The sequence below is a fragment of the Solea senegalensis genome, linkage group LG16 (assembly GCF_019176455.1).
Source record: "Solea senegalensis isolate Sse05_10M linkage group LG16, IFAPA_SoseM_1, whole genome shotgun sequence".
Taxonomy (NCBI): domain Eukaryota; kingdom Metazoa; phylum Chordata; class Actinopteri; order Pleuronectiformes; family Soleidae; genus Solea; species Solea senegalensis.
This window is the reverse complement of record NC_058036.1, coordinates 2,874,006-2,899,701: the sequence shown is the minus strand read 5'-3', so window position 1 is coordinate 2,899,701 and position 25,696 is coordinate 2,874,006. Positions and strand designations below refer to the sequence as shown.

General features: G+C 40.2%; 1 protein-coding gene across 1 annotated transcript; it reads left to right on the top strand.

The window, feature by feature from the left end:
• The first annotated feature begins 170 nt into the window (after positions 1 to 170).
• sfxn5a (sideroflexin 5a) lies at positions 171 to 20,613 on the top strand. Its single transcript, XM_044048192.1, has 14 exons — positions 171 to 347; positions 2,108 to 2,176; positions 3,291 to 3,368; positions 3,551 to 3,577; positions 4,415 to 4,469; positions 4,930 to 4,955; positions 5,059 to 5,112; positions 5,770 to 5,826; positions 5,943 to 6,008; positions 8,217 to 8,307; positions 12,056 to 12,171; positions 12,311 to 12,396; positions 16,881 to 16,998; positions 19,069 to 20,613. The coding sequence occupies exons 1-14, from the start codon at positions 300 to 302 to the stop codon at positions 19,144 to 19,146; spliced, it is 969 nt and encodes a 322-aa protein (XP_043904127.1). The 5' UTR covers positions 171 to 299; the 3' UTR covers positions 19,147 to 20,613.
• Positions 20,614 to 25,696: the final 5,083 nt, after the last annotated feature.

Genomic DNA, 25,696 nt, shown 5'->3' with positions numbered 1-25,696 from the left:
ATCACCTTTATAACGTTAAAAACTCGTGTTTTCACAACTTCCACTCTCAGGTGATGCAAAAATACTTCCCCCTGTTTGCTTTTACACCACGGAAACAGATGTCTTGCTGGGAATTGTCGTTCTCTGTCTATCCGCTGGTAAAGAACGACAATTCCCATAATGCAACTCGGGCCAAAACAGCTGGTTTGCCGCCACTTCCGCAGCTGCAGTGTGTGTGTGTGTGTGTGTGTGTTTTAAAAAGTGAAAAGTTTGTTGTAAACTCAGACGGAAGACAAGAAAAATACTGCAGCGGCAACAACATGTCTGAATACCCGAGTTTCCAGTTGGGCAAATCCCGTTTCGACCAGGTATTTTTTATGTGTTTTAACTCTATTTATGCCGTTATTGTTCATAGAAAACATGTTGCTCCACCTGCACGTCTTTACATAAAACCCAGTGTAACGCTGTATGTCAGGGAATAAAACTTAAACCCAGTGTCTGCAATGTTGTGTAAAACATCCTCCACTCATCAATAATAATAATAACAATAATAATAACATTAAAAGTGTTTTGTCTGGTTAGAGCTAACAAGAAGTGTGTTTTTCATGTGTAAAAAAAGCACAAAATGCCCTCGTCTTCAATTAAACTAAGACTATAACACTGTAAATCAACAATTTAAACATTTTGCGGCCAATTTTACTGTGTTAATGTGACATTTTAGAAGCTCGTATGACCTGAAAAGTAAACATAGCTGCGGTGACAAGAACTTTGAGCTCAGAGAACTACGGAAGCCCGTAGGTGCGACGCTAGTAAACATAATAAAGAATGTTTTTTTCACTTTCACGTGCAGAAATGGGCTAAAATGACTTAAATATAATATTGTTTTGTTATGAAATGTATTTTATAACAGTGCAAAGCAGGCAAAAGGATTAGCTGGTGACTATTTTGATTGTAGTCATTTTTACTGGCTAATAAATAGGGCTGCAACCATTATTGAATTAATTGATCATTTTGAATCAGAATTAAAACACGCTTTCTGATATTCCTTCTTCTTAAATGTGAATATTTTCTTGTTTCTTTGCCCAGTATAGCAAATAAGTGGTTTGTGGGCAAAATAATCATCATTTCCTGGTTTGAGAAAACACTTGGCAGCCATGTTGTTGTACAGTATGGCTGTAATATGAGACAAGCTGAAACTTTTTAACTGGCAAAATTGAGTCATAGACAGGTGACAGGTGACCAGTGAAGCAGGTAAAGAAGAGTCACCTGTTCTCTGTCACTCGCCAGCATCACTTCAAACTCGCCAAGTTTGAATGAAACTTGTAAATAATCGAATTAAACAGATTTTTGACAACTATTTCAACCCCCCTTCATGTTTTTATCAACCATCCATATGTTCAGGAAATCACGAGGAGCTGCAGTGAATCACAGACCAGATTTTCATCCAAATTAGCAGTTAGTGTAATTAAAGCGAAAGCCGGCGAGGGAGGAGGCTTCGGAGGCTGCGTGCAGCGCCGCCGCATTTTTCTAAATCATTATTCATTATTATTCCTTATGCTCGGTAATGATTAAATGATTGAAATGTGTTTCTGGAACAGTCATTACAGGAATTAATTGCAAATGGTGTGAGAAGATTTGAGTCCTTAAAAAAAAAAGATGCACATAAGAAACAGTTTGTCAGCCGCATTAATGAGGAGGCTCCACCTGCTGTGTTAAAACATCTGGCTCGCTGTAATATGACTGTTTACTGTGCCGCAGCTGAAATCTGGTCTGGGCTCTTATATTTGATTTAAAAAAAAAAAGAAGTTTATTTTCCCTTTTATACTATTGGAAAAAGTCACATTTTTGTAAAGGTTTTCATCCCAGCTTGGATATTTCAGTGATTACATGTGGAAATTGTGAAAGTTTTATGCTTTTGCACAGTTTTGCACAAATCTGGTGCAAGTGTTAATTTGAATACATATTTCAGTGCCAATAGTTAAAGGTCAAGGTCATAGAGGTCATAGAGGTATGATTTTGGCCTATTTAACATGAATTTCCTGAAATGTTTGTTAATTTATTGTCGTTCACAAAGCCTTTCTTCATTTATGTCGCATTTAGGATGACGTTTTCTATCATCTTGTCCTAGAGCACGTTTCTTGGTCGGTTCAGACACTTCCTGGACGTGATTGACCCCAGCACCCTGTTTGTTTCAGAGGTAAGGACACTGAATTGTTTATTACTTGCATCTGGTTTGAGGAAAAACTGATCCTAACCTTCTTTAAATGTGTGTTTCAGTTGAAATGGAATAGTTTTTGACGATGAGGTTCTGCTTTTTGTTAGCCATCGGCTAACATTTGTGAGGATTATACAATAATCGAGAAACAGAATCCAATTAAAAGCTTTGGCCGATCTTTTTTTAAATCAGATATTTACTTAATTTGTCCCAAATAATAATAAAATAGCAAATAGCTCAAGTCAAGGGGTGAAAAGTACTTTAGGACTTACTTATATAAACACTGACCTTCTCGGGACCAGCTTTTGGTCTCCATTAGGACAAGTGAGCCTGACCATGGAGACCAAAACCTGGTCCTAATGAGACAGAACCTAATTTCTGAGAAACTGGTTAAGTTTAGGGTTATGAATTGTGGTTGGGTTAAGATTAGGGTTAGTCATTACCTGGTTATGGTTAAGGTTAGGGAGGAGGCTTTGTTTAGGAGGCTGTCCAAATGAATGGAAGTCAATGCAAGTCCTTAAAAGGATAGGTGTGTGTGTGTGTGTGTGTGTGTGTAGTCATCAGTGCTCTGGTGCTCTGGGTAATGAAGCTGTTAGCAGGCTCTTTGGTGACAGTAATAGCAGGAGTAGTTTCTGGGATGTGAAGAGGTGTGGACATGTGGGGCAGCTGTGATGGGTGGAGAAAGTATATGCACGCACACACACACACACACACGCACACACACTTGCACCCTACTGGGCCAGGCGAAGCCTCAACTTGCCCTTAATGACGAGAGTGGAACAGGGATGAAACTGATTTTACACACACACACACACACACACACACACAGATGGTGAGCTCATTAGAGCAAATTGGGCCTCATGACCTTGTATTTTGCCCGACATTAGACAATGATCACACAAAACACAAAGCTGCTCATTACCCCGTTTGTCAAGTGAAAATCAGCATGAAAGTTTTTGTTAAAACACAATTACTGCATGTTGAGCCGCGTGGCTTAAACAGCGGAAACGAAGAATAATGTCCGAGCATAGAGTCTCCGGGATAAAACTGTCCAGGCTTCACTTTTTTACTTTAAATCCTTTTCTTCTTAATCCAGAAACGACTGCAGGAGTGTGTCGAGCTACTCGACAGTTTCAGCCGAAGAACTCTGTCTCCAGATGTGACAGATGCTCAGGTAAGGGCTCAAGGACTTGAGTTGATTGGCCAAGTAACGCTTGATTTCCAGTAGTTTACAAGCATAATGTCCCACTTTATAAATTCACTGATGAATAGATAAATAAATAAAAGCCTAAATCCGCTGACCTGTGTAAACACTTTTCCTCTTTTTAACACAAATTTTTGTTTTAATCTCGACAGCTTTGGGAAGCTCAGAAAATAAAGCAGGTAAAATGTTTCTGTCTGTCCCTCTCACTCACTAATATAAGCGTGTCCATTGTGTGTCCTTTGTGTGAATCGTTTTCATCTTCTACCGCTCATCCGAGTCTTGAGCAGAGAAGCCCAGATGGTGTCGGAATGCAGGCAAGAATTAGGTTTACTTAATGTCATGTAAACATGTTAGGGTTAGACTAAAATCGAGCTGGTCTTAGTCAGACTAACATACCTGGATAATGTGATTCATAGTCTGATTACTCTATGCTTAGTCGGACTGGAGTCGGACATGGTGTTCTGCACATGGGCCAAGAGATATGTTTCCATGTTTTTACTGACTTTTTAAATGGAATGTTCCCAGTTCCGACTTTTGCTGTAAATGGAATGAACCACCAGCTGTTTGTCCTTGCCTTTATGTAGTGATAGAGATGTCACATGACGGCAGCTTTAAGTAGTTTTGTGGTGTCATTTTATCCACTCCGGAGCCAGAACTCCACTTGGAGGTGGTGCCCTCAGCTCGTAGGTTAAGGATGCGTTCCAGTTGTGGTTGGAAGTCGTAATCTCTGAGTTCTCAGTCGGATTAACAACTCAGAAAGTTGGAGCTACCTCACAAACCCCTACATGGGATTTTAAGTTGGCTGCCACTCTGCTACTTTTACCGTTAATTGCACTTCTGTCTTGTTTATTTCACGTTAAGTCGGTCGTAATTAGTTTCAAAGCACATGCACAACTTTCCCCTCCACGTGTTTTAACCCCCAAAGTAAAACTCCTCTTTAAACATTTGAACTCCACTCACCCCAATCATCGTGCACTCATTATCACCTGATTCTGATCGGTACGCTTTCATTACAGGCAATCATCCATCCTGACACGGGGGAGAAGATCCTGATGCCCTTTCGGATGTCGGGTACGGAAGCCTCTGGGTGGAGTGGGATCTAGGGGCTTGTTATGTGGTCCAACACGGAGGTGTCGTTCACCCTGGGAACTGTCGCCGCTCGACGGGGCTCCTCAGGTTTTCTCGAGCGTTGAAAAGGTCAAGCTCAGCTGGGCGCTGATTAAAATCGCTCTCCCACGGTGATGGAGAAGTTCTGAACGAGCAAAACACAAGTATTTCTGGTCCAGTCGCAAAGTCTCACCTTTCTCATGAGATGACGTTGACGTGTTAGAGAGATGTTGGGATGAGGATTTAACTAGTCGGGACCAATGTGGGGTGCTATATAAATATAATTATCTCTTGGTCTGTCAAACCTGTACGGACCAAAGATTTAGACACAGGCTGTCAAAAATCTACAAAATATGACACTTTACAATTCATCAATGACAGTTATGAGTGTAAGGTGGTAACAGTGGCTGTCTTTTTTTAACAGGTTTTATTCCATTTGGCACACCAGTGGTAAGACCATACATACTAACTTGCCGGAAAATGTATCATATACTATTCTGAAATGATTATAAGTTGAATTTTTGGATTGACTGATAAAAGGTTTGTCCTGCAGATTGTTGGCCTCCTCCTCCCAAATCAAACGCTGGCGTCGACGATCTTCTGGCAGGTAAATGTCTGCTATCATTATGGCACATCTTCAATTTATTTCAATTTAAAAAAGATATAATGTACAGCTCTATAAATCCTGGGAATATTTTATATACTCTATGTGTATATATATATATATATATATATATATATATATCAGGATCTTTGGAGTGTTACACAAATGTACTGTACTTTACTTTCACACCTTCACATAAATAGCATTTAACTAGTGAAACAAAGCCAGACTTTTATTTTGAAAGGGTTGCAGGAAACGTATCGGTCACAAAAAAAATCGATTATGAAATAAAAATCGTAAATCAAACTATTTTGAGGATGTGAATATTTTCATATAACAAAGACATCATTTTTGTGGACAAACGGAGACATTTGAGAACATCATTATTTCCATTTTCTGACATTTTATGGACCAACGATTACTCGATTCATCTGGAAAACGCTCAACAGATGAATCCACTATGAAAACAATCGTTAGTTGCAACCCCACATGGCATTTAATGATTATTATTGAGTTTAAAACATAAATATTGTGGCCCTTTGCCTGCCTCATCTACGTCGGCGTGGCCCCCTCTTGCTGTCACACCGGTAATCACTGTTGAAACGTCACTGTCTGAGAGAAGAACATTAACTAACCAACTTATCCTCATTTTTTCCACAGTGGCTAAATCAGAGTCACAATGCCTGCGTTAACTACTGTAACCGCAACGCCTCCAAGGTAACAGTGTCTGCAATAAAGTCCCATTTGGACAGAGTAGCATATGCAGGAACAGTTGCCTGCGGTATGAGCTGTTGTCATATTGTTTTCTCACTTCTCTTTCACTCTCACTTTAGCCAGCGCCAATCTCTAAATTTGTCCAGGGATACATCGGCGCTGTGACAAGTGCCGTCTCCATTGCTGTGAGTGTGCTGTGAAACCACTCATTATTGTTGTCATTATCACGCTTATTTTTGTGTTTAATTTATATTTATATTGTCTCTATATCTACTGTGTATATATCTCTATTTTTCTTGCCCGCGTTTGTTTTAGGACCATTTAATAACGAGTGTACAAAAGTGTCCATGTGCAACGTTTAAAAGTGCTAAATAATTAATACAAATGTATTATTATTATTATTATTATTATTATTATTATTATTATTATTACATCATAAATAGCTACACCTCTGTGGTACAGTTATATATTGATGTCTATTGTAAATCTATTCAGTTGTCCTATCTTACATTTATACATAAATGTCTCGTACATCTATATGCTATATCTATTAGTGCTATCTCTACCGTACATCTAGCTAGATCTCTATCGCGCAGCTATATATTGTTATCTTGTAAATCTATAGACCGCTTTATCGCTGTTGTCCAGCTATATGTTAATGTCTATATGTCTCTTGTAAATGTGTATATATATATAGTTGTATCTCTATCGTACATTTATATACGGGTACCTATATCTTTATCGCACATATCTTTGTATTCATGTCGCACTTGTTCGTTTATATACAGATATACATATCTGTATGTTGACATCTATTATGTCTTTATCAATCATCTATATATTGCTATCTCTATTTAGCTATATCTCTATTTTACATCTATATACATACACATATATATTGATTGTCCTATCTATAGATAGCTTTATCTCTGTTGAGCAGCTATATGTAGTTGTATCTCTATCGTACGTCTACGTATAATGTCTTTATTCATATTGCACTCGTTCGTTTATATACGAATGTCTCGTACATCTGTATATTTGATAACTCCATACATCTATGAATAGCTATGTCTTTATCAATCATCTATACATATTGCTATCTCTATTGAGCTGCGACTCTATCGTACATGTTGCTATCGCACGTATATATATATATATATATATATATATATATAGCTATAGGTCTATTGTACATGTATACATCAATAACACTTTCGTACATCCATTTATCTTCAGCTCTATGAAACATCTCTATTGATATCTCTATCATACATCCATATATATATATCGCTACCGTACACTTGTCTAGCTCTATCAATCCTATACTGTGTACATCTTTATTTCTTTATATAATAATACATCTCCATTGATGTCTCTATTTTACATCCATACAGTATATATATCTCTTTTTGCTGTCTAACCCGAGCTCTTTTGATCAAAAACCAAAGGTTTTGCGTTATTTTGACAAAAGAAGAAGTTGTCGATTGTCAGTATAAGCGTTTTATTTCACTTTTATTTGACCCTTTGTCACGTCTTACCTTTAAGTCATCACATATCTACGGACGGAGTATGATCTACACACACACACACACACACGTGCTTAAGTGTGGACACTGGGCTCAAACCAGGCCAATTACTGCTCTGACTGTCAGCTTATCTGGCTGCTGCTCTCGGACCTGACAATGGAAGTAACCAGGAAATTTGAAAAAGGGGAAAAAAAAAAAAGCAAGTGTGTGTGTGTGTTGGGGTTGTTGGGGGGGAACGACAGGCCAGGAGGGGGTCAGGAGCTCTGCAATTAAACGTCCGCTCTGCTGATGAACCCCTGCCATGCTGGGGAGAGCTGGAGGCAGCAGTTGCGCGGTGGTGTTTTATCAAAGCGCACATAGCCCATCGATTACAGCCCACTGAGTTCAAACACAGACGACACCTTTTTTTTTTTTTATGTCATTTATAAAGGTTTACTCGTCTTTGTTTCAGTGCTTCTCTGTGCAAGTCTAGTATTATTATTATTATTGTTATTATTATTTTTTTTAAATATTCAGCGTCAGCTTTGGGACGATAAATGATTCATATCATGCATCACAATAAAAAAGCACACGTTATAATTTGGTTGTGGTGAGATTTTATGATGTTGGATAATCCTCATTTAGGAAAATCATTAATATTTCACGCGAGTGGCGAACCTGCTTCTTTCCAGGGCCTAATTATTCATAATGATTTTAATTTTACCATAGCGTAAGGAAACCTGGTTTAAGTGTGTTTTTAGAGCCATTTCAACAGTTTAAACTTTATAATAAAGTACATTAATCATAATTTTGGTCAGGATAATCATGTCAACGTTCCATTTAATTATGTTTTTGATTTGTCTGGGTCACGTGCGTCTGGTTTTTCAGGTGGGTCTGAACACGTTGGTCCAGAAAGCAAACGGCTTCAGCCCAACAACCAGGCTGTTGGTGCAGAGGTTCATCCCCTTCCCTGCAGTGGGTGAGTTGAAATTGTGTAAGAAGTGGTGACGTCTGATCTAAGAAGACTGCAGAGTGCAACTCTTCCACTCATAACTCACCTTCCCAAGCACATAAGGGAACTGTAATGACCTTTGAATGACAGAAAGGATGTCGCTATCCGTCTGGTACCGGTCTAAAACGGAAAATCTCTTACTCTGACCAAACTCAACATTTCACAAAGTACTTCTCTAAGCACTGGCTGTAAAATAAATATTTATTACACAGTTGGAACATAGTTATTTTTCATAATCGTAAAGCAAGACCCCTGCCTAAAGTACACAATTATGGGTAGTGTGTTCAAATCCTGCCGATAAACCCTTCTAAACATAAACTTATTCTAACATAAGTAAACATCCAGTTACCAGGGATGAAATCAGTGAACCGGACATTAGAGAGATAAAACTATAAAATCACTACATGCACAGAGTGTAAAAACGTAAATACGAACCAGCCACAGCATTTTAGCTGAGTCATGTTGTGGGGAGCTTATTTCTTTTCAGTGGGAGAAGAACATTTGTTCCATTGTTGGAGAATTATGTCGTTGAAATTGCTTGAAATTGTTCACGCGTGTGTTAACAGCTTCATAGTTTTAAAGGTCTAACGGAATCCCTACCATAAATGTAAGAATTTAAATTAAATTAGATTTGTTTTCCTCAGTGCTTTTTCTGTCTTTATTGCACAGAAAACTTAAAGAAATAAGTATTACAAAAGACATTTAATACAAATCCTCACTTCCAGTACATAATCATTAGATTGTACATTGTTTTTTTTGTTGTTGTTTTTTTAACACGACTGCTCTGTGATCCTGATTAGTGTCTGTATTGGAGCCAAGCACAGCACAGCAGAGCAGTCTGTTTCATTCCGCTCCTCGGTTTCCTTTCTCCTCCGCGGGCTTGGAGACGCTTTTCCGTGAGCATCGCGTTGTCAGACGTGTGTGGAGCCACAAAGCTGATTTTCATGCCACTTCCACAAACACTCAGTCACACCCAGGGGTATAGACCCGTGTCCCAGAATGCCCCAGGCTGCTGGCTCATAATTAAATTGTTTGCTTGCCCCCACCCCTCCCCTCCGTTACCATCGCGGTTCTTTCTAATTAAATCAACAGGTTTCTACAGTGCAGCCTTTGCCTGGTAATTGGCTGCTTGTTAGGACTCTGCTGCCGCAAACAAATTGGATAATTACCCCTAAAGTGGCGTCTATGTCAAGGCCTCATTTACCTGATTTCTGTTTGTTCATTGTTGTTGCTGTTGTTGTTTTGGAAGCCCCACATAAAAGGTAATTAAAATGGCTAATTGAAGCGAGCGAAAGCAAAGTGCTGTTTGAGTTTTCACCCGCTTGATTTTGCTCCGCTTACTTAAGGCTGGATTTATTTGTAATAACCTAATCAAGCCGCAGACTGTCATTCAATTGGATTATTAAGACCTTAAAGGGAGGAAAAAGCCATGGCGCCACAAATTTATGGGCACAATTAACTTGTTGTCTTGTGAAATAGTTTCGTCATTATGTGTGATATTTAGGAAGTAATTATGTGAAATGTTCTTGGGTTTACCGCTGCGGGATTAGATGAGTTAGAATTAGACAGGAACGATTTGGGGATTGCGGTTATCTTCTTTTAGATATCTTTTAGTCAAACTTATTCACTTTGTCCTAGATTTATAAAGGACTACTATCTGAGATGCCTTCAAAAATGTTATCTAATGCAAGGATTTGGGGCGGCAACTAACGATTACTTTCCTCACCGATTCATCCGTCAATTATTTTCCTGATTACCTGGGTAGTTTGGTCCGTAAAATGCCAGGTTTGTTCATAATTCAATTTTAATGGTTTCTTTCTTATATGGAGCAAAGAAACCAGAACATATTCACTTACAAGCAGCCGAAAGATCAGAAAGCTCGTTTTGATTATTTAAAAAAAAAAACACTCTAACCGATTTAATAAGGATCTAAATAGTTGACGATTCATTTAGTAATCGATTAAAATGTGCATAAATGCAATTATTTCTATGAATTTCAGGTTACAGCCTCAAATTTATATTCATTTTCTTGCTTGGGTTTTTTGATTCCCACGTTCCGTTTATTGTTCCTTAAAATTCCCCCGTCCATGCCTCGATTAATTGTTCTGCTGAAAAAAAAAAAACCACCCCTTGTAGGTAAAAAAGAGCTATTTACTCAGTCAAGTGAATTCCCGAGCCCCGCGGCTCTCCGCCACGATAACTCTGAACGCTGTCGTTAAAATTAAAAAGGCTCGCGGCAAAAACACTTAACTCTCTAAAATGAGTTTTCTCCCAGTCCTGTTTGGAGTCGAGGAGGAAGGATCGTCCGCATTAACATGCATTTGTGTTCATTTTGGCTCCCGTAAATAAATGGCAGGGGGAGCAGCTCTCCGCTGTTTGCTGACACATATGTCACCTTGGTTACATTCTGTCACGAGTGGTGTTTAGTTGGTGGAATATGACTGTGACGTATACAGTATTTTGACATTTATTCCAGTGGTTTGTGTTCTAGTTGTAGGTGTAGAGTATTAATGCTCAGTGTTATGACTCTGGTACTTTTTATTTATGTATTTTACCTTAGAATATGTTATTTTATGAAGAAGGAAAGTGGGAACGTGAGGTGTTTTGTGATTGTCACTACACGGACAGAAGGAAAAACAGATTTTAGCCACTTGCCATTTTCCCTCATTGTTGGACAGCTTTTTGAAAACTGCTCACTCCCAGCACCAAAGTCCATAGAGAAAATGGCTGATTTAAGATGAAGGCACACGGGAGTTATTAATCCACTGCTGCCGCCCTTGGTAACTTCATATCTGTTATTCTGAGACTCGCATGTTCTTCAGATTTACCAAAGTGACACAAACTTTGACCAGCAGCTAAAAACACTCATTTTCTGTGGGAAGGGAAAGTGGTTTGCAAACTTAAGTTTCCAGCAGAAAAGGGCTTTTTATTGACAAGATAGAGAGGAAAACACATTCTTAATGTTGATTTTATTTGGTGAGACATATGTCAAGTTGCTGAAATCTGTTTTTAGGAGCCATGTTATTAGTAAAAGTAAGTGTCCGACTCCCACGCAGGTCCATGGTAGTGGTGGTGAATACAACCTATTTAACTTAGCTAAAAATGCCTCCAAGTGTCAGGATTTTTGTGATTATTATTTGATGTTGACAGTTTGTTTTGTTTTGACTTTGTGATCTCGACATGACACCGTTGTTAGCAGCTTGTTCCATCCACAAATGTCACCTTCATGATGTCTTTGTCACGTTCAACCAGCCGAAAGATCAGAGAGCTTGTTCTAATTATTAAACACTACAAGTCCTACAAGGTTTAGAGCTTAAATGTACGAGTTAACGAGCCAATGAGAGCTTTAAGTCCCAGGATATTTATTATTATTTCCATGTTCACAGTTTTTGTTTTGACTTTGTGATCTCAACATGACACAGTCGTCGTATACGGTGTCACACTTCATTTCACGTTACATTTTCGTCACCTCCGAATATTGCCACAACATTTCCCCAGGATCTCTGAATAATTGAAACTTGTGATGTCGAGATCATGAAACTGTTCTCCTCAGGAAAAGGGAGGCAAAGCCCCTAAACATCCTCTTCTGTGAGTCAGTCTGCCGCCCGATATATCACCCAGGCGCAGAGTGCAGAGACAAATATGCTCATTTGTGAAATAATACAATATGTCAGTGTCGCCTCCATCCTCGCCAATGTTCTCACCTCTTGTGCAGCGAGTGCAAACGTCTGCAACGTGGTGCTCATGAGGCACACGGAGCCGTCGGAGGGCATCAGCGTGCTCGACGACGACGGGAACGTGGTGGGAACATCCAGAATCGCTGCCAGGCATGTACGTATGTGCGTCTACCACGGAAAACAAAAACATATCAGGTGTCACTTTACCGTGTGTTGTAAACACGACCTCGCACCTAGGCATGAGCATTACTGAAATGATTGACGTCTATTTAAAAACACTTTTTATACGACAGGCACTTTTGGAGACGGCCCTGACCAGAGTAGTGATGCCCATGCCGATCCTGTTGCTCCCTCCCATGATCATGTCAACACTGGAAAAGTAAGTTATTTTATATATATATGTATATATGTGTATGTGTGTGTATATATGTATATATGTGTATATATGTATATATATATATATATATATATATATATATATATATATATATATATATATATATATATATATATATATATATGTGTGTGTGTGTGTATGTATATATATATATATGTATGTATATATATATATATATATATGTGTGTGTATATATATATATGTGTATGTATATATGTATATATATATATATGTGTGTATATGTATGTATATGTATGTATATATATGTATATATGTATGTATGTATGTATATATATATATATGTATGTATATATATATATGTATGTATATATATATATATATATATATATATATATATATATATATATATATATATATATATATATATATATATATATATATATATATATATATATATATATATATATATATACACACATACATACATACATACATACTGTACATATGTATATATACATATATATACACAGTCACACCCAGGGGTATTATATACATAATTATTAGATTAGCTAGTTTGAGTCCAAGTTGAAACATTTAACAGTCACCCGAGACGCTCTTGAATAACAACAATAATAAAACCTCAGTATAACACTCGCAGTTCCAGTGAAAACATCTATGAAATGTGAGAGTATGGATGGAAACTTGTTTGCCACTGGTGTTGTGTGTGTGTGTCACTAGTATTGTGCTTTAACCCTCTTATGACCATTTCCTACTTCCAACTTTCACTTTCAATACCTGGCAGTTATTCCACCGTTTAGGAATTACGGTGCTGAGAAGCTGAAGAATGAATCTGATAGTTTTTTAACTTTCTAGATATCACAAACAGTGTGAGAGTTACGATAATGAGAACCTGCCGGCAACAACAGGATTGGTATGAGAAGGATAAAATCCCAAACACAGAGGAATCTGTCAAAAATGCCAAAGAGCTTAAAGTTAATTTAATTTTGGTTGCAGTTTCTCAACATTTTTTCGTGACCGTCCTGCCATTGGGTTGCATCCCCCATTTTCCTCTTTCCCGCCGGGGTTTGAATCACGGGGTACCTCACGATACGATACGCAAGACATGGTCCACGATGCCAATAACATCACGATACAACGGTTCTGCGATAATCAAGACAATCACGCAGTGATCATATTGCGCGAGGAATATGTGCAGCCGTCTGCCTCAGCCGGTTGGAGTGAGAGTAAAAATGGGGGACAGAGGGGGGGAGTAATTAAGAAATGAATGCCAGTTGAGAAGTGAATAACCAAATTTAAGTATCCCGACGTCCCAGATCCCTTTTGTCCTCAGTGCTGTGATAGTCAGTGAACCTGCTCCACCACTGTGTCCGTAATAACGTGTTAATGATGCAGCGTGTTTTATTATGTGGACGTGTTGTTGTGATCGATGGCCTGGCTGGTGCCTGCCAGAGGAATGCTGGAATGGAATCTTCGTAACTCCCTGACAACACTTGTCCCGACTGCTCCGACCGAGCACACGGGCTGAGGCGGCTGCTGCCCAGGTGTGTGTGTGTGTGTGTGTGTGTTTGGGATTCCTGAATGACCCAACAGGAAGTGAGAGAGGAGAGAGAGTGAGACAGTGTGTGTGTGAGAGAGAGTATGGGTGAGTAGTGCTCAGTTATCCTCCATGTCAGCTCACCTTCACTGGCTCTCAATAGAGCGAGAACAAGGGGAGAGAGCTGTGTGAGCGGGCGGCCCCTCGGTGATAGATGACACTGCTGAGAGCAGATTCAGCCTCGGTGACAGCAGCCTCTGTCCTTTTATCTGCTCCAGTAGCTGCGAGAGGCTACAAAACCGACACGTTTATTTGAAAACTGTGATTTATTTTAGGTCCGCATCTGCCTCTGCCTGCAGTGGCAACATCGGCGGTGCTAAAGGAATAGTCTGACGTCTTGACAAGTTTGCTTTTCATTACACGGGACGGACAATGCCACTCCAGTTTAAAGTCCTGGTAAAGTGATAAAGATGTCTCTGACTTTGTCACTCCACAGGTAAATTACATATAAACAACCTTCACTGGAGTTACTTATAGGATATGATATTGAACTTTGTTGATATTTGATATTTTGTTGATAGGACAAAAACCAATACACCAGTATGTAGACGCTCTTTAACTGAAATTATATTATGAAAAATAGTAAAGCCCATGATTATTTATCTAAAATAAAGGGCCTGTCTTTAGTTTATAAAGACCTTTTACTGGTGTTATTTTCTGAAACAAAATATTACTTCACATTTAGATGTTTCTTCTTGGGGTTCCTCAAGGATCTTTACTGGGTCCATTATTTTTTTCAATGTATTCTGTCCATCCATCCATCCATCCATCCATCCGTCTATCTATAATTGACACTGAATATATATATATATACAGTATACTGTATATGTGTTATGTATAAGCCCACATCATTTAGTCTCTTCTGTAGTAAAATTAACATATTATTTCCATACACATGTCGCAGCAGATGTACATGTAAATTTTCTTCATTGTGCAAAAGAAATAAACATAATAAAATGAAAGCTGACGATGAGGGCGAGAGCATAGATGTCAAGCAGGTGGCGGCTTCTTCAGTCTCGTATTTTTGGCGATCCTTTCATATAGGGTTGAACAATTCAACGAAATTTGATCAAAATCGCAATACGTGTCCAATCCAAAACATGCGTCAAATTACCGTTCTAGATCAAATATTGTCTTGAGCTATTCACATGTTCTTCGGACTGAAGAAAACAATCGCAGTAATCCATTTATATATGTCATTGAAAAGAAAATGAGAGTAATTATGTAAAAATGACCATTCCCTCTCATATCAGGAATCAGGAAAGTAATATTCGCAATTAGGTATTTAGTCAAAATCAAAAGTTTGCCAATTACGCTAACGCATTTTATAGCCGTTATCGGCTCCCTAGTTTGGTAAGCGTTAAAAAAATGAGCTTTCTGATTGTATGATCAGTTGTTTTTCCTGAGCCTTTTCTATTTATATCAGGAGCCTGCATGGTCAGCGCGATGTAGGCCATGTTTTTACAGTAGCCCACAGTGGACAAACCTTTGAGTTATGGGGCCCACTGAAGGCGACGGAGCTTCTACAACGCACTCAAAAGGGAAGGGAATGTACACGCTGTACAGTTTACAAGCCGATTTTCAGGTTTTCATCCTTTCACATGTCCCAAATCCTACCTTCTCTCTCTCTCTCTCTCATACCTCACAACTCGACTTTTCCCTCTTTGTAATCCAGTTCTCTAAAATGTGTATGTGCACATTTCTGTGTGTGTGTGTGTGTGTGTAGCCTAATTAAACCATGGCAGCCATATGTGTTAATGAGCTCCCTCATTAGGCAGTAGCTCTCCTCGTTAGGGGGAGAGGCGTCGCTGGTGGAGGAGAGACTGAGCGGCTCGTTCTCAAGCTCCTGCTGAGTTCGCTGTCCCACACACTGAAGAGGGGATTATCCTACGGAGGCCAGCGAGGAGGGAAGACAAACATGAGACTGAGAGCAGAAAATGTATTTCTGGAGATAGGGCTCGGAAAAATCTGTCGCCTCAAAAAAGAGAAAGAGTTGATTGTGTGTTGTTTGTTATAAATGATAAAAATGTCAAATTCTGCACATGAATTGCAGAGAAGGAAAACTTGCTTTGTGATATAACATTTGACTCTTTAAGGTATTCAGTGTGACGGAAATGTGTTTTTAGATCATCACACAATCATATACAACAATGGCAATTGTGTGTTGAAAGTTGATATTTGATGTTCAAAGAATAATCTATAAGTCTTAAATTCATTCACTTTACTGTAGTTACAGTGCTATGTGTTTCTATTTCTGTAAATAATCTCAAGTTGTTCTCCTACCTGACATTTAAAAAGAGGTTTTTTCTCATAATCCCTTAATTTCTGAATATTTTTGTCAAAATGTCTGAAAATTGTTGGGTTTTTTTTTTACTTGATTTGTTTGTGTTTCTTTCTCACAATTATGCACAACTGCATTTTTGAATGGACCGTGCAATTGGTGACCACAAACACCTTGAAACCGTGTTATCTTTCAAAATCATGTTCTAAGATTGTTAATTTGTTGCTTCTCCACTTATTCCAGCCTTTAACATCATATTTTTGTGTGAATGTAGTTTATAATCATTTATATAAACGTATATCTATCAGAAATAAGTGAAAATAGTGACTATTTTCATTAAGATGTCTGAAAATGGTTGTTTTTTTTGGAGTAGAAATACCTGTTTTCACTTGATTGGTTTGTGTTTCCTTCTCATAATAGACCGTGCCTTTGGTCACCACAAAAACCTGCATCTGAAACCGTGTTGTCTTTGATAAACTGTCCCCGTTCACATTCTATCTTTTCTTCTCCACTTCCTCCACCAGATCTGAGGATGCATCTTACTGTACATGTTCACTGTAAAGTGGGTCAAGTCAAAAGTGTCTCTTTGTCCTCCTGCGTCTCCACCAGGCTTCCCCTCCTGCAGAGGCGGCGGAGGCTCGTCCTTCCCGTCCACAGTCTGGTGTGTCTCGCTGCCTTTGGTCTCGCGCTGCCTCTCGCCATCAGTCTCTTCCCACAGATGTCCCAGGTATTTCGTGCATGTCTGTCCTCAAAGATTCGGCTTTGCACACTGTGAGTTATTAGTAGAAATTCTGGGCAAAACAAAGGACGTTTTGACACTGAGGACGTCAAAGCATTTCCACACACTGTCAAAATGTCGTTTTGTGTGGGTTGAGACTTTGTTTAGAGTTAGACTTTAGGTTAGGATTAGGATTAAGGTCAGGGAATTAACCGATCTGTTTAAGTACAGTATAGTGTGAGAATCTGAGGAATGCATTACGTCTATAAGAAAGTGTGTCTGTGTGTCATTCTAACTTTGTATGTATAAAGTGTATATTTACATGTATATCCTTGCATATAGTGCATGTGTCTTTATATACAATATGTACTTGTGTCGTTTATGTATTCATTCATTCATTCACATCCTAATACATTAATATATATGTGTATATATATATATATATTATTTGTATATATGTTTTGTGTGTTTTTGTTTTAAATAACATGTGCAAAATGTTGATTTATTCATAAAAACATTGAACTATTACAAGTAGTTTATCTATGCAAAACGTGTAGTCGTTGCTGCTACGAGCTGGAGAATTGCAGTGAACATAGTCAGAAACAAATTTGCTGTTGTCGCAATTGTACTTAAGTAAAAAAAGTAGGGAAACACCCTCTCGGAAAACCACAATTGATGCAACTAGCTCAGTGGTAGAGCAAGTTGTCTTTGAGCTTGGAAGTCGTGGGTTTGGTTCCCGTCTCCTCTACATGCCGATGTGTCCTTGGGGCAAGACCTTTAACCCCCATGTTGTTCTTGACGGCTGTGCCGGGAGAGTGTGAATGGGTGTGAAAAGTGAGTGACAGGAAATACGCTGCACATAGATGGGCTGTATGAACGCGTGAGTGAACGGGTGAATGCCCGCCTAGAGTTCAGTTTTTGACAAATCCATTTTTTTTATGATGGATCACCCAAGTATGTTCCAAAATTAATCGGATTTGAACATAATTTAGTAAGTGTATGTAGGAACAGACACACTGCCGTTAGACTAAGTTCAAATGTCTATATCTCAGTGATATCTTCTCAGACCAGGATGGATGTCGTCATGCTTATGTAACATGGTCATAGCTATAAGCAGATAAAGTTCCATACAGATCCAGAAAGTCTTCTGGGTCTAGTGGATGTCTTCGATATGCGACTGCTCAGCTCAGATCTGCCATGACACAGTTTCAGTGACTGATGCTGATGACCGGCGTCTCCTGACCTCCCTCAATGTTTCCCATCAAGCTGAATGGAGGTTCTCTCTCCTAATGAGGCGTAGCCCTCCGAGACGTGACCCGCGCCAGAGTCTCTCCTGCCTTCACCCGCCGATGCCATCCAGCCTGACGTCTTGACTTCACTGTGTATCTCCGCTCATTCGCTGATTCCCTCGTCTCCCTCTCTCTTTGTCTTCCCTCTGCCAAATGACATGCTGACACAAGCCAACCGGCCCTGGCTTTAAAATGTTTAGGATTTAATTACTGCTGGAAATAGCTCAGACAGCCATATGGCAGAAAAAACTTCAGACATATGTGCCGCCAACAGTCCTGTGAAAAGCTGCCTCGCACTCCACGGAGGGGCCTGTTTTTCTCTCAAGTCCCTTTTGCACTTTTGCTAGGATAGCAGACGAAGGAAAAGGGAAAAAAAAAAAGGAAAGAAAGAAAGAACTCCCCAAAAAGCAACATGAATGCCCCCGCTTCCCTGGACCCCCCGCCTACTCAATTTGTCCCACTTCCCCATTTCACACCTACCAAGATGTCTGATTAGGATTCTGCCTCCGACTCCAGCAGCCATCTGTCTCTGGTTCAAATATTGGGAGATGCAAGCCTCAAATTAGACTGTAATCTGCCAAGTTGTCTCTTTTTGCACATTAGCAGTAAATACGGAACATTCAGAGTCTTTAAGAATTATTTGCTCGCAAATGAAAACGTCTTCGTAAGGCGGTCTGCGTGCGATTATATAGAGAACACTGTATATAAACCTGTCCGGTCCTGCCTGACGGCCTCTGCCAAAATAATTCCACTTAACGTATTGACCTCCTCGTTCTGCGATTTCCCACAGATCCGCGTGGATCAGTTGGAGCCGGAGATCGCCATGGCGACGCATTGTGAGATGGTGACATACAACAAAGGCCTGTGAGTGATCCCTGCAGCCCGGCGCGCTGAGATAGGGACCCGCTGTTGGGCATTGTTCAAACTGCCTGGGAATGAATGGTGGTAAAATTGGCTGCATTAGCCGTGGAGGATTAAACATACGTTTACACAGCAGTGCATGCTGGGAATTCGTGTCATTTGCACCGAAACGGTTGTTAATTAAGTAGTGAGACACGGGGGAATATTGTGATACCATCCTGACACCGTTATAAATTAATATCAGGGATGCAACATGGACACTTATTAAGAATATAATGTCAAACGATCACAATATTCATTGTAAGACGGGGTTTTATCGGCGTGGCTTGGAATGTTTTTCTTTTTCTTTCTTTTTAACGAGGTTAATCAAGGAAAATCCCTGTTTTCAAACTGAATTATTGTCGCTGTGGTTGAGATTATTTGTTTTAACGCTGTGAATGAACTCGGGATTGATAACTTGAGGGCATATGTTTGGTGAACTTTCAGTATTTCTGTTTAGAATTCAGCCTTTTTGTGACTCTTGAGTCATTAATGTGAAGAATACGCTATGTTTACGTGGGCGGGAATATTCTGTCATTGAAAATGCATTGACTGATAATGTGCAGTGTTTGGATTTTAGATTGTAATCAGATTATGATGTCCGTTTTCTCAGCATTGGATGCGATGTAGATTATAATAGCAACTATCATAATCTGAATATGACTTCTTCAGGATTCAGATTATTAGAGACATTATTCAGCCGCCATTTATTATCAGAGGTCTCAAACCTGTGGCCTGTGGGCCCTATGCGACCAGCCATTCTATATCAACTTGTACTGAAGTACATTTGTATGGTTTTTGTTCACAGATTAATTTTGCATCATAAATACATTTACTATTGTGAATTACACTTTATTTTGAAATTCCTGACCAGATTAGACGCTCCGTGGCCCCCAGGTCATTTGAGTTTTTAGACCCCTGATCTATTCAACTATTCTATTTATTGGTAGGATCCTTGACTTTGAGAAGCACCTAGGAAAAAAAAGGACTCTTCCTGACTTCAAGGATGGGAACGTGTCATTTAATTCCTGCTAAAACTTTAGCCAAATTGTTGTTTTTATGAAACATTTTAACAAGAAAATAGCAGCTAAGGTGTGTTTTGCAGGATCTTAAAAGCTTATGCAGCTGTTTTGGAACTTGTGGACGATACACAATTTCATGACAGACTGTTGAATTCATCCAATTAATTTGTGACATTTGTTGTTTTTTGTTTTTTTTTGTTGCTATATTTATCCCGCGCTGCAGACGCACACATTAAAAACATCATTAATAAGTGGTTGTAAGTTCTATAAATGTGTTTTGCTGCCTGTAACTAAAATCGTGTCAGTTGAATCACTGTCACTGCAGATGTTTCTCCTTTGCAGATGCAACTCCTTCAAAGTACACCACTCTGAATCACTGTGCAGTGTGTAAAGAAAATAAATGGTGCCCCGTCTTTATTGTTATTATTATTATTATTATTCATTCATGTAAACTGTCAGTGCCTTATCGTTTGTCGTGATCTGTGTTGATCAGTTGTGTTTGCACAGTTGCCGTGGGAACGCAGTGCGGTGCCATTCAAGAAGAAGAAGCCACATGTGGGATCATCGGCGGAGGCGTCTGGTGTGTCAATTCAGGTCAGGACGAATCAGAACGGAACACGCTATACGTCATCGAGCACTCTGTCAGTTGCATCAATCCAACTCATTATTTGTTTGTGTGATAATGAAAGTGTTTCATCAAGAGCATTATTCACTGATGCACTTTAAGAAAAAAAAGCTAGCTACTCCTCGTCCTTGTTCGTCCCGTCATTTACATTGAAGGCGTTTAGCGGATTTACAAAAGAGGAATAAGATGCATAGAAGTAGTCTCCACTAGATGTGAACAGTGGACTGATCCAAGTGCAGGAGGTGGTGCAGGGTAAGGGGGTAAAGGTAAGTGCTAGGACAGAGGATGCTCTTGGAAGAGCTGGGTCTTCAAGACCTTCTTGAAGATAGACAGCGCTCTGTAGGGCATTCCAAAAATCTGGAGTCTGGATTTGGGGTAACATGAGCCTTTAGTCGGGTGTTGATGACGACCGTGGCACGTCTCAGTTTGTGGGTTTTGGTGGGTGCATAGATGACTATGAAGGCCAATCTGAGCCTGGAGTAATCTTTGGCACACCGGACATTCTTCTCCAGGCCGGTTGCTCCTGGCTAGAAGTTCCCAGTGTTTGAGGTCAACATCGAAGCTCCATCACTTCCAGGTTTTGTCAAACACTGATTAATCGATTATGAAAATAATCGCTAGTTGCAGCTCTAGACCGGCTGTTGTGAGAACTGTGTGTTAAATATTAGAATGATCTACGTGTGCTCAATCTTTAGACGACAAAATGTAGGTTTGTGAACTGTTTTCTTGCTTTTTTTTAAGTTTTACAACTTTATTTTTTCCCTAAAAACTCACCGAGTTTTAAATTCCGTAAGTCCCGTTAGTGTCCTGCCTCGTGCAGCCGCCACTACTTAGCCCACTCACTCATCTTTAGCCCGCTACATTTCAGTTATCTGAATATTAAGTGTGAATTGTAAACAAACGTCTGGCGCCGGGTAATTTTCTAGTGTAATAAATGCGAGTCGCTCTCCGTGGTTGATTAATTAAGGCCGTCATTTGCAATGCAGCGTGTTTTTGCCGCTGCCGAATTGAAACTGAATCGGGCCGCGTGTGACGACGCTGTATGATTTATCGCCCGCTTCCATGATCAGCAGTTAACCACGTGTCGTTTGTAGTGTGAGCTGAGGAGAACAGACGGCTGCAGAAAACAAGCAAACAGACAATAATAATTAAATTGCACTTCAGATTTTTCCAACACCTTTTACTACAGCAGCAGCAGCAGCAGAAGCAGCGCCGTGAATCTGTCGACTCCTTCCCCCTCCTCACAGTCTCCTGCTCACTCCACAGAGACTCTTGTTTTTTCAGATTTGCAGATTCCTCTCCTCGTCCTGAACGCTCGTGTCTCTCTCTCTCTCTCTCTCTCTCTGCTGACTCAGGTGACGGGAGACGCGGCGTTTAGGGAGAGCGGCACTAATTTTTCCCCCCCCAATTAACTGCTTTCCTGTCGGTGTAGCTCTCATTAATCGCACTGCTGACCGAGACGCGAGAGGCCTTACCTGCACCTGTTTGTCAAAGAGCGTTCACGGAACACATTCGTTGGTGTTTATTTGGATTTGAAGGAATGCTGAATCTCTGTTAGCGTGCATGTTGCACCTGCAGTGAGTATAGGATGTCCTGGGGAACTCAAAACAAGACATGTGCCCCCCCTTTTTTTTGCTACTGCAGATGTCTGACGTGTTGCAGGCCTTTGTTAAGAAGAAAAAGAAAGAAAAGACCACTGCGGCGTGTTTTCGCTCGGCTTGCCTCGTCTCCCCGTCTTTTCTCCGCTGCCTCTCCGCCTCTTAACTTTCAAAACATCAGGGTCAAACGTCAGGGCTCATCTCTAAAGACTCACTAAGAGGAGATTCCTTCCGTTTCTCCTGACAGGTGATTACTGAGGCAGTCAGTGAAAGCAGTGCCGCACAATAAAGACCTTTTTTTTTTTCTTGTTTCTTTTTCAGAGGCTGCTGCTGGACCCTTTGGGGTGGAAATGATCAGCTGCCCCTAGGCTTTTCTTTTTCAGAGGAAGTAGTGGCTGACGGGTAACACACCTGACACCTGTGCGACTGTCCTGCGACATTCCTGACATCACAGTCTCAGTCTGTCGGTACGCTGACGTGACGTTCGAGAAAACAATGAAAACGCATGTAAACATGTCAGTCCACCTTAAATGAGACTAAATCTGACCACACCATGGGATTACATGTGCACGTTCAACTGGATCCGCGCTCCGCAGTTCCCACACCTGACCTTTGACCCGGAAATAATAGACGACGCCGATACACGGAGACAGAAGAAGATGGCGGAAAACATGCTGTAGATTATATAGGCTGAGCTGATACTAAAATGTGACGTCAACAGACTCGTCCGTCACTGGAAGAGTCATGATCGCAATATCCGACACAAGAATCAAAGCAAACGATTCGTAGATAAAAAGTAAAAGTAAAAAGACTTCCATGAAAACATGTGTTAATCTCCAAATCAAACGTCTAAAATCTCAATATTTAACAGAAGTCGGCGATCGTGAGCGGCATCACAACCCGTTCAGCGGTGTCAGTACCGAACGATTCTCGTGAGCGAATCTTTTTTTTAATCGACTGATTCTAATGATTCGGTGACACTGAAAACGACTGTCACTAGTTTGTGTCGAGTATAAAATGCCGTCGCCGCGGTTTTGTGCAGCCGTGCTGTGATGACTCCGCCCACCATGAGGAGGAACTACAGGGTGTAGATTAGTGGTGAGTTGTGCTAGAACTGTATAATGGGAAAGCGCCGTTACATAGGATTTTTTGAGCGTCCATCCATCCATTCATCCATTCATCTTCTACCATACATCTTCACACTTCATTTCTGGATTGTTCTCAGCCTCACTGCTTATTTCTTATTTGAGAGAATGTTAACCCTTTAACAGCGAGCGCATCGTGGACGACACGTTTGCATAAGCACAATTTGCATTACGCGACGATTTGTGCCACTGGAAAAATTCCTGCAGTTATTACGGTGATTTCACTCGCTCTGTTGCAGGAAGCCGGCGAATCAGCGTCTTTGTCACCAGAGAGGAGGGCGTTGGAAAGACGTCTGTACATAGTTTGCATTTTTTGGCCTGTTTTTTCTACAAAAAAACTCATTTCAAACATGTCTTATACTCTTCAAATTTGAAATTTAGCACTAGATTAAACTCTTCACCCTGTACACACATGACTGTGTCTCCACCCAGGACAGCTCCATCATCATTAAATACGCTGATGACACCACCATCCTGGGGCTCATCAAGGGGGGAGACGAGTCAGGATACAGGGCCCTGGTCAACAACATCATTGTCTACGGAGAGGAGAACGACCTCCTCCTCAACACAGACAAGACCAGGGAATTAATCCTGGACTTCAGGAAGAAACCCCCCCCTCTACAGCCTCTATTCATTAGCGGGGCTGTGGTGGAGAGGACAGACAGCTACAGGTTCCTGGGACTGCAGGTAACATCTGACCTGAGCTGGGCTTGTAACACCACAGCCACAGTGAAAAAAGCCCAGCAAAGAATGTACTTCATCAGGCTGCTCAGGAAAGCTGGACTGAACCACCGCCCTCTCACCCTGGCCTACAGAGGACTGATAGAGAGCATCCTCACCGCAGGCATCACTGTCTGGTACGGGAACACCACACAGGCAGAGAGGAAGGCCCTGCAGAGAGTCATAAAGACTGGGGAAAGGATTATTGGGACCAAACTTCCTACCATGGACTCCATGTATACGCAGCGTTGTAGGAAAAGAGCAGAGGGAATCATTAGAGACTCACTCCACCCCGCTCACACTCTGCTCAAACACAAACGCTGCAAGTACAACCTGAGGCACAGCAGAGCGGACAGCATCAAAACACACAGAACTCGCTTTTTTAACAGTTTTTTCCCGGCCACAGTCAGACTGATGGCAAATCAAAACCACTGAACTCTCTGTAAATTACCAGACACTACCTCACCTAACCATGTGTAACATTATGTGCAATATTCCCTCCCTGATAAATGTGCAATGTCAGAAATGTGCAATACACCCCATAATCTGCTGTATAACTGTATATTTCTTTATTTTTATTTCCCCACATCTTCAACATTTTTTTTTATTTTATTTTATTATTACTTTTATACTTATATTTATATTTATCCTTAAGTGTGTTTATGTTTCGTACTACTGACTCGTAGAACCCGCACAAGATTTCCAATGTGCCTGGACTTTCTGTTTAAGCACAAATGGCAAATAAAAACCTTGAACCTTGAACCTTGAACCTAGATTAGCAGTAAATTGTAAATAACTGCCCGATATTGAAAGATATTCTGGAAAATTGGGCAAAAGCACTTACTCACAGGATCATTTTCTGGTTAAATTAAGCAAAAAAGTCCTGAACGACATTTTGAGGTGTTCAAGGGTTAAATCTCACGGTGCTTTTCCACGACTCGTCTCTGCATGGCCCGAGTAGAGTCGAGCCGTGCTGGAACTGTGTAGTGGAAAAGTGCCATAGAGAAATTCAGTTCCTTATCACAAATCAACGGGATAGTGTTTTAATAATTGCATTTGGCCAATGCCAAGCTTTTAGTGTTTTAATAATTCCATATATTTAGATATTAGACAGCCCCGGTCGTCCATGATCAATAACGTATAAATAATAGTGTAGACTATCCTTGACTTGAAGGACTATGAGCTGTACTGTGACGGCATCTACTGGCACAACAACAACAAATTCTGTGTGAAACGCTGACACTGCGACAAATCCTCCAGCTTCGTGGACATTTTGCCAAATACTTGTGAAAAATGTCGCCTTCAAGAAATTGGAATTAGTTATTTTTGCACACACACACAGCAATTAGTGATAATGAATTTGACCTCTGCATTTAAACCATCCCTTTTTACACACACACACAAGCCT